The 18,319-nt window shown below is 42.5% G+C and overlaps 2 protein-coding genes across 9 annotated transcripts in view; one reads left to right on the forward strand and one right to left on the reverse strand.

Annotated features, from left to right (window-relative positions):
- Positions 1-8,610, reverse strand: part of ZNF346 (zinc finger protein 346) — a 39,919-nt gene extending 31,309 nt beyond the window's left edge. The window contains exon 1 of one of the 3 annotated variants that reach the window (XM_089527221.1): positions 8,586-8,610. In XM_089527221.1, the coding sequence (XP_089383347.1) occupies positions 8,586-8,592 (7 nt within the window). In that variant the 5' untranslated portion in view covers positions 8,593-8,610. Of the gene's footprint in view, positions 1-7,957; positions 8,080-8,585 lie in introns of those variants that run through there. The other 2 variants (XM_089527217.1, XM_089527212.1) reach the window with 2 other exon arrangements.
- A 1,486-nt stretch (positions 8,611-10,096) lies between these two features.
- The window catches only part of UIMC1 (ubiquitin interaction motif containing 1), a 121,993-nt gene continuing 113,770 nt past the window's right edge, over positions 10,097-18,319 (forward strand). For 3 of the 6 annotated variants that reach the window (XR_016281463.1, XM_089527242.1, XM_089527239.1), the window contains exon 1: positions 10,100-10,295. The gene's annotated coding sequence lies outside the window, so the exon portion shown is untranslated. Of the gene's footprint in view, positions 10,296-18,319 lie in introns of all 6 variants that reach the window. The other 3 variants (XR_016281464.1, XM_089527232.1, XM_089527227.1) reach the window with 3 other exon arrangements.

Raw genomic sequence — 18,319 nt, forward strand, 5'->3', positions numbered from 1 at the left:
AACTTAAAAGTTCATAGTATTCCAACTTGATTTTAAGCAGAGATATGGAATGAAAAATTATTCATGAAATATTTTCCAATGTGAAAATGCTATGGAGACAAGCACTGATGAACTCCAATGTTCAGTAGAACAGATGAATGCATGCTCTGCTAAATTTGTTTCTATTTTGCAAAATTTCTTGATTCTCAATCAGTCTCAAATACAAGCAATAAAAATAGAATGTGGTAAGTTCCCTGTGCTCATTCACATACTTCCAATAAAATGTTCAACTAGTTGTACTGAATCAGTTTTTTCTCAACTTGAAATGAAACTGATAAATTGTCCGGAGTGAGAGAATTAAGCTGAAGGTACAATAGTTATATATCAGTATGTCATTTTTTTAAAGTGTTCTTTGAGGTGCAGTTGCTTCTTAATAAATGTAAGAGCAATATACATTTCAATATTTCAATAAAGTCTTTGAACATAATATCTGAAGCAAACATGCTAATTGAAGTAATACTATTTCATAGAATCACAGAGTTGGAAGAGACCTCAAGGGCGATTCAGTCCAAGCCCCTGCCATGCAGGAAGACACAGCCAAAGGTCTCCCTACAGATGTCTGTCCAGCCACTGTTTAAAAACCTGCAAAGAAGGAGACTCCATCACACTCCAAGGCTTGTATTCCACTGTCAGTTTTAGAGGAATGGTAAATTTTCCCAGTTCTCCTTTCCCCAGAGAGCTCACATCACTGATTTATACTCAAAAGAATATTTTACAATGAATTTAATATAGTCTGCAATAATTAACTTAAAACAAGATTTTCCCATTTAGTTAGGCTATTTAATAATTTCTACTTGTTCTACATAAATATAATTTTAATGGATTTTAACTCAACAACACATAAAACATAAAAACACATGCAAACCTAAGACGCAGAGATATCAATAGCCTGGCAAAATAGTAGCCCTCACTCAACAGTTGTATACACCTGATTTAAGAGGATAGTGTCAGTTTCCAGGTTCTAATCTGGAAACTAATGGTGACTTGTTTACTGGGCAGTTTCCACACCTGCATCAAAGAGTTGGTTACTACCATTTGTAGCTCTAAACAACCTAGAATTGGTCCACCTGAAGAAATTCTTACTCCCTTATGTTCTTACTTGATTATTAAGGTAATCTTCAGAGGGTCTTCTCTTGAGTTTTCTTCCTCACAAAGCTGTTGTGCTGTTTTGTGGCCGAGTATGCAGTCTTTTAATGACTTTTAAAGGGCTTAACTTTTGTTTAGGTGACACTGATGTTTCTGTACAGCTATTAACGTGTTTGCCTTGAGGCCCATTGTTGTGAAAAGGTTGTGTCAAAAGTTAAATAAATAAATAAATAAATAGCCTTTTCAGCTCTTTACAAGGGAAATCCAGCTATCATTTCCTTTACTAGCATTTAGTGTCAGGCTAAGGCCTTCCTGAGTGGTAGTCAGCTGTTACTTATTTTTACTACTTGGGTTTTAAGGCTGGCTCTTAATATTTTAATATTTTAACATGATTTGGGCTGATTAGTTTGCTCTGTCATTTTGTTGTATTTTTTGTATTGGCAAACTGTTTTGAGGCAAATTGTAAGTTGGGCAGTGCATAAAAATCTTATAAGCAAAACTATCTTATTTAGTTTCAACAAGCCCAGGTCATGCTTTCAGTAAAAAACAGGAAAATTACATATCCTTCACAGCTTCCTACACAAGATCCTTCCTGCATTTTTGCTACACACTCATATGTTCATAAACCCACTACCCAAATTCCATCCTCATTTTTGATTCTTATGTCATGTCATTATTTCTACCAAATGTTTTATTTTATTTTATTTTAAGTTACATATTGCAAAATACATTTAATGCAACCTGTAGACTAACATGGGGGGATACAGACAGGCGGCTTCATGCCGCCTGGTTTTTCCCCTCATCAGTGCCATGCCAGCTGCATGGCGTGGCACCAATGCACTCCCTAAAAAGGAGCCGCTCCAAGCAGCTTCTTTTGAAGAATGTCATGGTCACGTGGCAAGATGATGCACGGGCGCCGGAAGTAGGGTTGGGTGCATATGGACGCCCAGCCCTACGAGCTCTAGAATTGGCCCCAGGCTGGTGTAAAACACCAGTCTGTACTGAGCAATAGTACAGCAAGTCAGGTCACACGCCAGCAAGTCAAGGATTCTCTGTAGTATGTTCTAAGAACTCACTCATCTGAGATCCAATCACCTACAGAATGGCATTATTTATAGTCACTCATACATTATTTGTGTTGACTAGGAATTACCTTTAGAACAATAATTTGAGTTAGGGTATGGATACACTACTATGTTTGATGCTGCGTTACAAGATTGCCATGCCACTAAGGTTTTATATCCATTTCATTAAAATACTTAAAAATGTATACATTATGTTACATTATGTAAAGACTTTATTAATTAGTTAGAAACTATGCAAGTACTGGGATGGATTTTTTTTAATCAGGAGAGAAGATTCAATATTATTTCCTTTAAAAAAAACCCTGTGAATCCAAGAAACACATCTGTTTTGAAACTATAGTAAAAACCAGACCAAGACAAGAACATCAATACAATAATCTCTAAATCTGGGTATCTACAGGGGACATGTGACTCCTTACAATTTTCAGTACCCTCAACTTCAAAGCCCTTGGAAGCTCCCAAGTACAATAGAGGGAAGATGAAATACATCCCTGAATGGTTACTAACTAACACTATCAAAGAAATGTGGAGGTCAACACTGGAAGTAGATTTATAGTCTTCTCTGGCTGTTATTCTCATTCAAAAGATGGGGAGATGGAGAAAATGGGAAGTTTTAAGTTACGTTATACTTTGCTTTAAACATTGTAGGCAAGTATCACTGTAGCAGCAATGCTCTGTTCCAGTGGATAATTTACACTGATGGCTAAGTGTCCTGTGCTTCAGGTAAAGGATGCACTCAATCATCTTCAGACTGAGCCAGACCAACCTGGAGTGCCACTTGAAATTACTGTTTCTTTTCTTTTTGAGACCCAACAGCTTCCAATAGACCTATTTTACTGTTATGTACGTAACAGTTTTTAAGAATAGAAACTTAGGATTGCTGATATCTGAGGGCAAAATATAGTCAATTATTCATGGACACAGAATAATTGCCCATGAATAATTGACTTCATCAGCTTCAGGGTAAGATCCTCAAGTGGACTACAAGTACAAGATGCCAGTTTGATAGTGTTTTCATCTATTTAGTTTTAAATAAATGTAAGTGGTTTTTTTAATATTTGTTCAAGGATAGAAACTGTATAATTTTCTTTTGTAAAAGCACAACAAAGGGATTTCTAGTAATAATAAATCCAAATCCTTGTTAACATTTAAAACATAACTTTCCTTCTATTAACATAGTTCTGCATTTAAGGTCTGATTTCAAAACCATTTACTTTTTTTTTATCTTTGAGAGTACAAAGTATTGTGGTAGATCTGTACTTTACAATAACCAATGGCTGACTATTAAGGCTGCATTTGCACTGCAGAAATTATTCAGTTTGACACCTCTAATTGTCATGGCTCAATGCTATGGATATCTGGGATTTGTAGTTTTCTGAGATATGTAGCCTTTTCTGCAAGAGACCTCCGGTGCTACAACAAACTATAATCCCTAGATCCCATAGCACCGAGCCACAGCAGGTAAAGCAGTGTCAAACTGCATTATTTCTGCAGTGCAGCTTGAGGACTCAAACAGATGGACCAAAAGGTTTGCCATCAGACTGCGTTGGGGATGTGGTGTCTAGACGACTCACACCCCAAACGCAGCTGTAAGCCACTCCAATGCCACTACAAAGCAAAATAACAGGGAGAAAAAAGAACAGACAAAAACCACTCCTTTTGCAAGCCTGGTTCAAAACCGCAGCAGCGGCCTGAATTAGGGCCATGCGTGCGTGGCCACTGCAGCCCCAGTGTAGCCACGGCCCACTTTATCTGGCCCCTCTGTTTGAGACCTGAGACCAGTCAGACAATACATGTCAAAATATTCACAGTTTCAGGTCAATTGAAACTGATTCTAGTTTGTTTGAATTCACAATTTATTTATTTTATTAAAATATTTATATCTTATTTATTTATTATCTTATTCTACATCCAAGGATTCCAGGATAGTAAATAAATTCAATTTGAATAATTTAAAACAATTTAAAATGTCAATTAGTACAAGGCAGTATACAGTCTGAAATATATTACACCATCTAAAGCATTAAAATAGTCAAAACTATGTACAAGTATAAAATGGATAAAAGCACTATACCTGAAAGGCTTCACTAAAAATTCATGTTTTAACTTGGTGCTGAAATGAAGGATGCATATACACTGTAGAAATAATGTAGTTTGACACCACTTTAACTACCATGGTTCCATCCTACAGAATTCTCCTATTTATAGTTTTGTGAGACACCAGCATTCTTTGGCAGAGAAGGCTAAAGACCTGGTAAAACTACAAATCCCAGGACTTCCTGGGGCTACAGAACTTAAAAGTGCTATCAAACTACATTATTTAGCAATAGCAAGTACAGTGTGCCCGTGCCATACACGGGCTTGCCATACTCGGATCTGAGCTTATGCATTGGGCAAGCTGTCCTGCCATAGAAAATAATGGGATTTAACCATACACTATTTTCCCATATGTGGGGGGGGGGGGTATAGGAAGGGGCAACTGTACATTTCTATACACTTATCAGTGAACTAAGCAACCCCTAAGTGGTATTCAATGTGTAAGCTAATTGCCGCAACAAGCTGGGTACTCTACAGTGTAGATACTGTATACCCAAAGACAACACTGGCATCAATCAAGGCTCTAAAGGGATGGACATTCCACAACTAGTTGTTGCCATAAAGAAGTCCTTTCCCCTTGTCCTCACACAAACCACTGCCCGCACAGGTGAGACAAAAAGGAGGGCATAAATTGCTCAGTTAGAAGAGGTCAGTTAGCTTCTCTAATAAATACTACTGACACATATTTGTTTTATTCAGTTTTACTGTAAACCACACCAGGCAAATTTAAAACAAATATATATTAAGTAATCATATTATGGAATTCGCAACCATCTTTACATTACACTTGTATCCTGTTATTTCTCAACTCCTACCTGCCACAAGTGGCATTTCAAAAATCATACAGTTGGCCCTGCTTATCCACTGATTTTTTTATCCACAGATTCAAGCACCCACGGCTTGAAAAAATTCCAAACCAAGGCGGATTACAAACTGCCAAAAAATACGTATGGAATACGTATTAGGGTTAGGAAGGGGCGGTGCTTCCGCACCCCCCTAACCCTAGTACGTATTCCATGGGGGCCGCCATGTTTACGTATCGGACGCTGTGCGTCCGCACGTGTCGCGGCGTCTATGATGTCGCGAGTCCGCCCCTGGCGCCTCGCGACGTCATAGAGGCGCCGCTTAAAGAAGCTCCAATTTGGAACTTCTTTTTCGGTCCATGCGGGAGCCGCGCGGTGTGGCTGCTGCGGCTCCCGCACGGAGCAAACGGCGGCGGCGGCAGACCGCCTCAAAGCAGCGGTTTATAACTCGCCCTTGATTTTCCATTTTATATAAGGGACACATTTTATTCTGCCATTATATTTAATGAGACTTGAGCATGCATGGATTTTGTTATCCACGGGGGATCCTGCAACCAATCCCCAGCGGAGAACAAGGTCTCACTATATTTACAACCAATTTCCTGACTTCTCAGAAAGCAGCAAGCCTACATTAAGACAGTACTCTCTGGAGGTCAACTGGGTCAGTGTGTGTAAAAGACTAAGAGGAGCTGGACATGTATGTCAAGTAACACAAAACACCAAACCCATCCCTAAAGCACAGGGGGAAAGATAATGAAGATAGCACACATCCCAGTGCTGTCAATGTCATATGTTAAGGAGAGCCTGCTAATGTATCATGACCTAGGAATCATTTGCAAAGGGGCATTGTAGCATCTCTGAGACTAACAGAGAAAGAAAGAAGATGGTAGCATAAAGTTTTGTAGATTTCAGTCTAATTAATCAGATGCATAAAGGGAAGTGTCCAGGAACAGCCCTTTATAAGTAACAATGAGAATAGCAACAGAAATGCAAAATTAGTGGGTATAATAATGGATGGGGGGACGAAGGCAAGAGGATGGATGCTGTCTAAATCCAAGGTGAGTAGATAATGATATGAATGTTGGTTGGTGTTGTTGGAATGTTATGTGATACTGGCTGGGAACCAGAAGAGAGATGGAGCCCTGGTGGCACAGTGGTTAAATGCCTGTAGTGCACCCAGTCACTCATAAACCACAAGGTCACAAACCACAACTACAAACCACCATAGGAATCATTTGCTATTGCAAGGTTGCGAGTTCAATACTAGCCAGGGGCTCCAAGTTGACTCAGCCTGGCATCCTTCTGTAGGTTGCTAAAATGAGTACCCAGCTTGTTGGGGGCAATTAGCTTACACTTCGTACATTGCTTAGTACATTGGTAAGCAGTATAGAAATGTACTTAATACTGCTATGCGATGAACTGACCAAGAGAGCTCTCATGGGGCTTGGGGAGTTAAATAGCGTTATGATGTGCAGTGTGTCAGGAAACCATTGTCTCTTATTGATCATTGTTGATGGACTGGAATTTGTAGATATATTCCAGTTCTGCTGTTTCATTTTGTAACGTTCCTTTGTAGACTTTTTGTTATTGTTGTTCTAGGTCAGCAGTTCTGAGGTCTGAAATGGAATGCCCAGGAACACTGAAGTGTTCTGCAACTGTTTTTTGTTTGGATATTCACATCTCTATTTATGTCGTTATCCTCTGTTGCAGGATCACAATACATTCCAACAACACTCACCAACTTTATAGCAGTAGCATTTCCATACCGCTTATCAGTGCACTTAAGAAACCCCTAGGCGGTTTACAAAGCGTAAGCTAATCGCCCCAACAAGCTGGGTACTCATTTTAGTGACTTCAGAAGATGCAAGCCTGAGTTGAGCTTGAGCCCTTTTGCTGGTACTGAACTCACAACCTTATGGTTTGTGAGTGAGTGGCTGCAGTACAGGCATTTAACCACTGCGCCACCTCTTTTTCATTCATTCCTATGGTTATCTGCTCACCTTGGCTTTAGGCAACATCCTCCCTCTTGCCTTTGTCCCCAACCATCCTTAGAACTGAACTTTCTTTAGTTCATCAGTTCTTGCCCTATGACTATGCCTACTACTTCTGCATTTCTACTGCTATTCACATAGCCTGGTTACAAAGGTCTGTTCTTGGCCACTTTACTCCATTCATCTGAAGAGGGAGACTGAAGTGTACAAAAAATTATCCTGCCAACCTCTTCCTTTCAAGGGTGCTACAATACCCCTTTGCAGTGATCTAGACTGACAGGCTTTGTCTTTGAATTCTACCCACAAAGGTGGAATCCTTTGCTAGTGCATTAAACAACTGAGAAAGACCACTCCTGTCAAAAACGTATATTTTTATTTATGTATGCATTTATGTATTGCACTGTGTATCTTTACTGTTGTAACCCGCCTCGATCCTTCTGGAGAGGCGGGATATAAATAAAACTATTACTATTGTTGTTATTATTATTATTATTATTTCTACAGTGTAGATGCACCCACGACGCCTTCAAGGCTCAGTTTTCCAGACCCTCGTCCTTTTAGGAAACCTTGGCTGCATCCACACTGGAGAGATAACCCGGTTTGGCACCGCTTTAACTCTTCTGTCTTGCTCAAGGCTATGGAATTCTGGGAGTTGGAGTTTGTTGTGGGCCCAGAGCGGAGCGGAGCTCTGGGCCCACAACAAATTCCAACTCCCAGAATTCCATAGCCTTGAGACAAAACGTTAAAGCGGTGCCAAACCGCGTTATCTCTCCAGTGTGGATGCAGCCCTTATACAACAATAAGTTGCTTAACGTGAGAAACGGCTGAAGCTGATCCCGGGGGGCCCCAACCTCACCTGCCTCCTTCCCCACCGGCAGGGCAGAAGCGTCCCCGTTGCTACCCTCCTCGTCGGCCATCTTCTCCCAGCGTTGCCGCCCCCGAGGGCTCCCTCTTTGCCCCAGACCTCCCAAAGTCTCGCGAGAGTCCATCTCTCTCAAAGGGATGCATCGCGAGAGCTTCCGTCCGTCAGCCCGGGAATCGGAAAGGCCGCGAAATGTCGTGCAGTCTCGCGATATTTGGCTTCCGGGGTGGGCGGTCTGAAGAAAACCACGTGACCGAAGCGAAGCCGCTTCTTGGCCACCCTAAGCGAGTCCAGGCGTGGTTTCCATGGCGACGGGACTAGGCCTCTGCTGTAATTTATCCCATTCATGCCAATTAGGCGAAAGAAGTTACCTCCGAATGTAAACCCACTGAGGGACAAGTCACACTCTCCCAGCCTCAGGCTGAGGAGACGTCCTCCTTTTCCAGGAAATGCCCCACATTTCAACCTTCTCTCCAGAAGGAATTCCTCTTTTTTATTTTTGTTTGTTTAAAACAAACATATCAAATAAACAACATACAACACACACTTAACATATACTCAGATATACATATATTTATTATGAATAAGACAATGAAGAAAATAAAGTATATAATAACTTTACCATACATGTTGTTATTCCAAATAACTTCCATGTCATTTCCTATTAAATTCTGCTCAGTTGTTAACATAATTAATAACCATCTTCATCAACTCTTATGATTTCTCCAACTTTGTTCACATACCATCTTTCCTGATAGAACTTATCACTTCTTATCAAATACCTTCCTATCGATCACGTCCTCCCATTTTGTCTTGAATGTCTTCCATTTTGCGGTGCCTGGCCCTCCTTTTATTGGCACCCGATCACCCTGAGCCCACGTTTGTGGCTGTTAGTGTCAGCTCTGGCTGAGCTATCTGCCATTAGTGTGGGAGAAGGCACACATTGTCAGAGAGGTATAAACGATGAGGGAGATGAGGGATGGCCGGTGGTTGAGCATTTAAAACAATGAGAAACAATTAAGAACAGAAACCCAGACGGACTGCAGTTTATGTGAAGCCATGGCAAGAGAGTCCTTGTGTCCCAAGCAGAAGGGATGTATAGAAAAGCCACCCTTGCTCTCCTGCTTTGTTGCTGTTGTCTGCCTTCGAATCCAACTTAAGGCGACTCTATCAGGGGTTTTGTTGGCAAGAGTTTTTCAGAGGGGGTTTGCCATTGCCTTCCTCTGAGGCTGAGAGAGTGTGACTTGCCCAGTGGATTTCCATGGCTGAGCTGGGACTGGAACCCTGGTCTCCAGAGAAATAGTCCAACACTCACACCACAACACCACTGTGGCTCTTACTATGGAAAAATTAAAACTAAAGAAGAAGGAAAACAAAATCCAAAATGACGGGCTCGGTTTGCAATGGCAGCAGTGGGACAGGTGGTCCTCACCACAAAGGAGGACAAGGCACTGCAAAATGTAGGGCACCCGAGGAAAAACGTAGGGTGTGACCAAATAAAAAACACTAATACACTCATCCCTCCATATCTGCAGCTTTGATATTTGTGGATTTGATTATTCATGGATTTGGTTAATATGTTCTTTCTAGGAATCTCTAGGTCCTCCTAGATTGCAACTCTATGGCCAACTTTAACTAAAAGTTGGCCCCTGAAAGGCCTAGAGATTCCTAGAGAGAATGCTCTCCTGGGCCTTTGGAGCTCCTCCAGCGCAGTTCCATGGTCAATGTCTGTTGGATGTTGACCACAGCCTGAGTTGCCCTGGAGGTTCCTAGAGAGGGGTCCTCTCGGGTAAAAACATGGTGTTCTTATTATTTACGGGGGTCTTGTGCCTCTAACCCTAGCGAATACAGAGGGACAAGTGTATATAAACATTAACCCGTGCTCAAAATGGAGGGCATTTTGGAATTCCTCCTGGAGAGGAGGCTGGAAAGGTAGGTCACGTCCTGGAAAAGGAGAACAGCCAGTGGACCTGAACGCCTTCCCTTATGTCTCATGTTACAGCCGCGGGGAGCCAGGACCGTCCCATAGCCTACACTCCATCTAAAGGAGAGACCGTCCATAAAGCCCGCCCTCTTGCCCTCACCCAAGATGCCGGCGAAGGCTTCAGATGAGATCGTAAGGAAAGAGGTCACGTGACCCCCGGAGCGCGGCCCAAGAGTTCCATTGCAGTTGAGGGAAGCGAAGCGCGTGGCGCCGCCTTGGATGAGGGCAAAGGAGCTGCTTGCTCGCGCCGCCGCCGCCGCCGCCGCCGCCGCCACCACGCGAGCCCCAACGCCAGGCACCGGAGTCGCCGGCTTCCGTTGAGGCCTGGTGCGGGAGAGGCTGGGGCCGGTGAGTACCCAGCTTCACCCCGCAGGCCCGTCCTTCCTCCCGCCTGGGCCTACCCACCCTCCCCTTCCCTCCCTGCCTTTGGGGAGTCCCTGTTAGGTCTGACACCCCTTCCCTACTAGTTAGTGGGCCCTCAGGGCCTAGTACTTTCTTGCATCCACACTGGAGGAATGATCCGGTTTGACACCGCTTTTAGCTGTTACGGCTCCATACTGTGGAAGCTCTGGTGCCACAATAAACGACCATTCCCAGAATTCCATAACATGGAGCCATGGCAGTTTGACCATTCCCAGAATTCCATAGCATGGAGCCATGGCAGTTCAAAACGGTGTCAGACAGGATGTGGGTGCAGCGCTGGACGACCGGCTGCCTCTCTCCTGACCAAATGTGAGAAGCATTGGCAGAGAGTTGTCTGAGAAGGGTCAAGAGTCCCAGCATGGCCAGTTGTCGTTGTTTATTGAATATGCAGAAATGAGCAAAAGCAGTCTTTCTGGCCATGGAGAGGGGCCTTGCCTGATGTTCCAGCCGCGGTGTTCAAAAACCAAGCAGGGACAAGTGTGTGGGGGTGGGCTCTTTCCAAGTTTTGACAGCCTTGCAGAAGAAGAACCTGACAAGCTGATATTTGTCGTTGTGTGTTTCCTGATTTAACGGCAACCCTAAGATGAACCTTTCATGGGGTTTTCTTTGGCATGTAAGCAATAAATGTTAAAAGTCGAAGTGGAAGTTGAGCAAAAGTGTTTAAGCTGCTAGGAGGCAACTCTTAAGGCAAACCTGTCACAGGGCAAGTTTTATCAGAGGGGATTTGCCATTCCCATCCTCTCAGGCCAGCGGTTCTCAACCTGTGGGTCGCAACCCCTTTGGGTGTCAAATGACCCTTTCACAGGGGCGCCTAAGACCATTGCAAAACACTTAGCAAAATTATAGTTATAAAGTAGCAACGAAAATAATTTTATGGTTGGGGGTCACCACAACATGAGGAACTGTACTAAAGGGTTGCAGCATTAGGAAGGTTGAGAACCACTGTCTTAGGCTGAGAAAGTGTGACTTGCCCAAAGTTGCCTAGGAGTTTTGAGTTAGGATTTGAAATCTGGTCTCCAGAACCATAGTCCAACACTGAATTCACTACACCACAGTTGCTCAACCTAACCTTCCTATTGCACACAATCCTATCAGGAAATACAGTCGCCCTTCCGTTCTGGACACCCCCCCCCCCCCATAACAGAAATTCACCTATATTCAAACCCCATTGGCTTGAATGGTGGTGCATGCCTGTGGTACCTGTGTGTGTGCGCACCATGGGCACACACCTCATTTTGTCCTCCATTTGCTGCCTGTCAACAGGTGAGCAACACGGACTTCAAGTCCATGAAAACGGAGGGGTGATTATACCTTCCTCCTTGAAGAAGTAGGCTCATGTTACTACTGTACTCTGTTTCAGTTTTCCACATCACAATGATACGTTCATTTGATCAACCAAAAAGCGCAAGGTACAGATGCAAGCCTTCAAAGCTTACATTATGTGTTTTTGGCTGAGCTATCATTGTTTTGTGCATATTACATGTTATTGTACTTTGCTATATGGTCAACATAGCTACCCCTGAATATGTCTCTTTCAGTAAAGGAGATTACTGCAGTACACTCTTATAGCACTGCTATTGCACTTTAACTACTCTGGCTGCCTCTTGTTGCATTCTGGGATTTGCAGTTTAAAGTGGTGCATTTAGAATTCTCAGCCAGAGAGCTTTTAGGCTTCACTGAACTACAACCCCCAGAATGCCACAGGAGGCATCCACAGCAGTAAAAATGGAATAGCGCTATAACAGTGTAGTGCAGTAATCGTAGGAGATTATCATACAGGGATGGAACAGGGTTGGGATCACTCTCCTGTGCTTATCTCATTTATAACTATGATCATACAAAAACCTTGTTCATATACATAGCACTGATTCTGTCATTATTCTCTCACTGAAGTGGAATTGTATTAACACAAACTCCCGTTAATACAAAATGTCAGGACAATTCTACTTCAATGACGGGACAATGACAGGATCAGTGTGACATCATCTAAAAGTCTTGTGAAATCACGGTCACTCAGGCTTCCTAGATGGGACAGTGTCCAGAGAAGCGTGATGTCATGTGAAAGTCCTTTCCACGATCATGTGGGAAGGGCGGGACGTCCCATCCCCCGTCTGATAATTTCCATAGTCTCAAAGGTGATGCATGTAGATTCCAGACGGTGATGCTTGGGACAGTTGCTCCTCTAAAAGGGAGCTTAAATATGACATCCCTCAAGGCACCATACTGTCCCCAATGCTATTTAACATCTATATCAGTGGTTCCCAACCTTCCTAATGCCGTGACCCCTTAATACAGTTCCTCATGTTGTGGTGACCCAAACCCATGAAATTATTTTCGTTGCTACTTCATAACTGTAATTAAATAGGTGTTTTCCAATGGTCTTAGGCGACCCCCATGAAAGGGTTATGCGACCCCCAAAGGGTTCCCAACCCACAGGTTGGGAACCACTGATCTACGTGAAACCACTGGGAGAGATCATCTGGAGGCATGGGGCAGGGTGTTATCAGTATGCTGATGACACCCAGATACATCTTTCCATGCCTCGAACTACAGCATTATCTAAAGATGGCATCTCCCCCCTTGATGAATGCCTTAAGGCAGTAATGGACTGGATAAGGAAAACCAGATTGAAACTGAATCCTGATAAGACGTAGGTACTTGTTGTTGGAGCCCCTAAGCCAGGTGTTGAGGTTTATCAACTGGTCCTAAACAGGGTCACTTCCCCTAAAGGAATGTGTTCGCAGCTTGGGGGTGCTCCTGCATCCTTCATTTCAGATATCAGCTCAGATAGATGTGACGGCCAGGAGTGCTTGCTATCAACTTCAGCTGATGCGCTAGCTGCACCCCTTCCCGGAGCCTGGGGACCTAAAAATCGTGGTACACTTGCTGGTAACTTCACAACTTGACCTCTGTAATATGCTGTACATGGGGCTACCCTTGTGCCTAGTCCAGAAACTTCAATTAGTCCAAAACATGGTGGACATATTGGTCACCAGGAGATCGAGAGGTGACCATACAACACTGATTTTAAAAATCTCTTCACTGGCTGCCTATTAGTTTCTGGGCATAGTACGAGGTGTTGGTGATGACCTTTAAAGCCCTTCATGGCTTGGGGCCAGCTTATCTGTGGGATTGTCTTCTTCCATATAATCCGTCCTGTGCACTTAGGTCCTCTGAAAAAAATGTATTGCAGCCAACAAAGACCAGGCTGGCCACGGTTACCCATAGGGCCGCTTCATCTGTCGCTCCCAAATTATGGAATGGCCTGCCGGAGGAGATCCAACATATTACCAACCTTGACAGCTTTAAAAAAGCTGTCAAGACAGATCTCTTCCGCCAGGCCTTCCCAGAACAACTGACTCAGTTGCCCCCACTGGCACGGACCATCCTATTGATTATCCCATTGACTGTCCGATTTCTTGATTTATTAATCGTTTTAATAATCTTAATTGTATTTTATTATAGTTATTGTTATGTTTGTATCTATTGTTGATTTGGGGTTAAGGAGGGAGGAGGATTGTGGGATTTTATTCTATTGTATTGTATGGATTTTATTGATGTAAGCCACTTTGATCTTGTTGGAAAGGTGGGGTAGAAATAAATATTATTATTATTATGTTGTGTGAAAAGAAACTAAACTGGCACACGGATACTTAAAATTAGCATTGTTTCAGAGAAGTTTCTGCAATATTTTGTAAGCTGCTCCTCAAGTATTGCTTGGAATGTTGATAGCACAGCTATTGCATGGAAGTTGCATTTTTAATCATACAGTACTAGCACAGGTTGTAATTTTTAAAGACTAGATTTGGGAGCCAGTGTTGGTGTGGTTTGAGCCTTGGACTATGACTCTGGAGACCAAGGTCCACATCCGTCCTCAGCTGTGAAAACCCACTGATTGACCTTGGCCAAGTCACATATATAAATAAAGCTTAATAATAATAATAATAATAACAACAACAACAACAACAATAATACCCTCAGCCTTTGAATGAGGCAAAGGCAAATCTTGCCAACAGAATCCCATGATAGGCTTGCTTTAGGGTTGCCACGAGTCAGAAATGAAGGTGTGCAACGAGGAGTTAATTTTTATTTTCTGAATCTTCAGAACCCAAACTTTTAAAACTGTGTTAAATTATAGTAGCCACCATCCTTCCTTTAAAACAATCAACTTTCCAGTGACAAACGATCAAGTTTTTGGCTTTCTCTGCTCACATTCTGCTGCCTGCATTTATCTTTGCATTCTTTAATTTGCTTCTTTAAATATGTAAAGGCTGTATACTGTGCCACACAAATGTGGTGCACATTTCCTTTAATGTTGTGTATGTGTATTAAAGGAAGTTTTGTCCACTTTGCTTAGTTGGTGATGTTACAGGTGCTAGTAGGAAAACATATTTACTGCACAGGAAAACAAGGAGCACAGAAGAGCATTATCTTCTCACAGAAAGATGTATTTTATGTAGCATTGTATTCTTGCACCAGGCATCTATATTTTGTATCACTGGGACTTGAAATAGTGTTGTAAGATCCATGTAGGATGATCCTGCAAAGGAAAATAAATGGAACTCTGGTATCCTTAGATTTGTTATCCTGTATCCCGGCCGGGGGGGCGGGGGAGGGGGGAGCGGTTGGTTGGTTGTGCAGGACTTCAAATTAATACCTTTCTCAGTCCTTTCCCTCTAAACACTAGGCAATCCCCATCTAGGCCAGAAGGGGAAAATAAGGTGTTGGATATTTTATTGAAAATGAAAACGAGCAATTCATTAGGGAAACTAATGTCTATAAGGTGGGGGGATTGGCAGACTTGAATGTCTCTTTGGGATAGTATGAATTTAGTGATTTGCCCACTAAAGATTAGGAATAGTTTTAAATAAGAGATGTTGTGTAATAATTAAGTACTTCTAAAAAAAAATAGGGTAGCATATAATGTAACATGAGGTCGTCATTAGGTTTCTTTCTTTATAAATTCAGAACTGTTGCATTACATTCATAATAAGCACCAGTTTGTAGAATTGATGTTGTTCTGGGTTTATTTTCTTGGCAAGTTTCATTAGGTGGTTTGCCATTGCTATCCTCTGAGGATGAGAGAATGTGACTTTCTCAAGGTCACCCAGTGGGTTTACATGACTGAGCCAGGATTCAAACTTTGCTCTACAGAGAGTCACACTCAAATACGCAAACCACTAAATCACGCTGGATCACTATTAGTTTCAGTTAAAGCATTTCCTGGCAAATAAGATCCTTGCAATGTAGCTGTTTGTCCAGTTTTGCTGAGATTCAGCCTAAGAAGGAATAGGGATAAGTTATTAGGAAATGTGAGAATAACTATTGTGCACTTTAAAATTTGTATTATTCTGGCTTTATAAGATCTGGCCCATTGTATGGTAAAAGATATTAGTGGCCCGTTACAGACTGCCCAAAAGAGGTGGTCTTGGGCCGCTGCCAGTTGCAGCGCGGAGGAGACGCCGCAGCCAAACCGCGCGACTCCTCCACGCTGCAAAGAAGGAGCGTGAAAATTGCGCTTCTTCCGGCAACCCGGAAGAGACGCCACAAGTGCCAAAGCACGCACTCGCGGCGTCACTTCTGGGCTGCGACGTGCCGACGCAGAGCGTCCGCTATGTCAAAATGACAGTGGCCATGTGGAACGGCCGCCGCCATTTGTTACGGACTCTGTCCGTAATAGGGTAAGGGGCGTCTGGAAGAGACGCCCCTTTTTCAAATTGGGACGTCCTAAGGACGTCCCTTATGGCGGTGTGTAACGCGCCTGAGTTTCCTTAAATGAGGTCTATGTGCAGTTTTTAATGCTCCTCTTTTGAGCAAGGTCTTGAAGAAAACATTAGTTCTGCAGGTTTTCTTAATTGTTACTGTTCATCTGGATTCTTTTCAATCTGGGTTCAACTTTAGTTTGGGAAAATAAACATCTTTGGTAAATGATGTACGCTGGAAGTTAGGCAGGGAGAAGTAGTTTTGGTGAACCTTCCAACTGTGTTTGATACTTTAAGTTATGATGCCCTCTGGGATTTTTGAGAAATGTGGGATTTGGAGGTACTGTTTTTCTGTGGTTCTTCTTCTGTTTTAATGTGATATTGGGAAATCATTGCTTATTTTGGGCTGCTGGTCTTTGTAGCCCCCATGCTTGTTTACATGGAGCCAATACAGCATTTAAAGTTACTTTAAAAAAGCAATTAGTTACTGTTATAATCTTAATTTTCCCCCTTCCAGAAGTCAGTTGTGTTATAACTACAACACTTTAAAAGTTTTCAAAAGTCACTAAAATAGCTATCTAGCACTAGATCCCACCATATTGGATAATTATTGGCCACTGTCTAACATTTCTGTTTGGGACTAGGTACTGGGGTGTGTGGTGCCTTCACAGCTCTTGGAGTTCTGGATGAGGTAGATTGTCTAGATCCATTTCAATCTAGTTTCAAGCTTGGTTCAAGTAGTGCTTGGGGATTTCTGTTCGACCATTTGGTTATGTTAAATAGCATATGGTTCTGATCCATATGCTATTTAACATAACTGTTGGGAGAGGTTGTCTGGAGATTTGTGGTCTAGTGCTATAAGCATACAGATGACACCCAACTGTGTTAATTATTTCCATCTCAATCCAATTATATTTCCAATAATTATTTCCATCTCAATCCAAGGAAATGGTTTCAGTCCTAAACTGGTACCTGCCATGAGTAATGGACTGGATTAAATTAAACAAGTTGAAACTTAATCCACCTAGGTGCTCCTAGTTAGTCGAAATGCAGATCAGTGAATAGGGCTTTACCTATGCTGGATGGAGTTACACTCTCCCTGAAGAAGCAGGTCCGCAGCTTGGGTGTGCTCCTGGATTAAAACTTGATCCAGGAAGCTCAGGTTTTTGCAGATGCCAGGAGTGCAGTTACACAGTTAAGGCTTGCATGCCAGCTGTGCCCTTTTTCGAACATGTCCATGCTGACACATGCCTTAGTTCATCTTTTTTAGATTGTTGTAACATGATGTACAGAGGCTGCCTTTGCTCTAGGAGACTGTGAAAGATCTGTACCAGTATCTGAGTAGGACTGGATATGAACAAACAAGCTGAGGTTCTGTCTAGACAAGTTGATGGTCCTGTTGACTGGAAGACAAATGAAACTGGTATTGGGAATTCAACCGATTCTAGATAGTTTAGCACTCCCTATGAACATCTAGGTACACTTTTGGATCTACTAGAGTCTGAATGGTCGGGTAGTGGTGGCAGCCAGGAACATCTTTGCCCGGCTTTGACAGTTGCACCGGTTGTGTAGCAACCAGAGGAAAGCAGATTTGGTCATAGTGATCTGGCCAGTGCCTTAATTTCTTCACATTTCTGTAACACACTGCTGGAAATTGAATGCTTATGGGGAAAAGGGCTTTTTAATAATGTGCTGCGTTGTCTGTGCTTAGTATTTGTTAATAGGTATGCTTTTAAATTGCATATAATTCTGTTGTTGTTCTTGTTAACTGCTGTCAAGCAGACTTTGTCTTATGTCAAACCTATGAGTGACAGATCTCCAATCTCCAAGTCACCATAATATCATCAACAGCCCTGCTCCTATCTTGCAGACTCAGGGCTGTGGCTTCCTTGATTGAGTCTATCCACCTGTATTGTGGTCTTCCTCTTTTCCTACTGCCTTGTAATTTGCCAAGCATTATTGTCTTTTCTAGTGAGTCAAGTCTTCTCATGATATGTTGATATACCTGAACCAAAAGGAACTTGAAACAGTGTTAATCTCTTGTTTAGATTTCTGTAACACGCTCTACATGGGGCTACCTTTGTACCAAGTTTGGAAGCTTCAGTTGGTTCAAAATGCAGCAGCCAGATTGGTCACTGGAACATCTAGGTCAGAGTATATAACACCAATGCTAAAATTTAGTCATTGGCTGCCAATTAGCTTCTGGGTGCAATACAAAGTGTTGGTCATTACTTTTAAAGCCCTATG

This window comes from Sceloporus occidentalis, unplaced genomic scaffold, assembly GCF_023333645.1.
Source record: "Sceloporus occidentalis isolate IW3139 unplaced genomic scaffold, rSceOcc1.0.p SCAF_1, whole genome shotgun sequence".
NCBI classification, from domain to species: domain Eukaryota; kingdom Metazoa; phylum Chordata; class Lepidosauria; order Squamata; family Phrynosomatidae; genus Sceloporus; species Sceloporus occidentalis.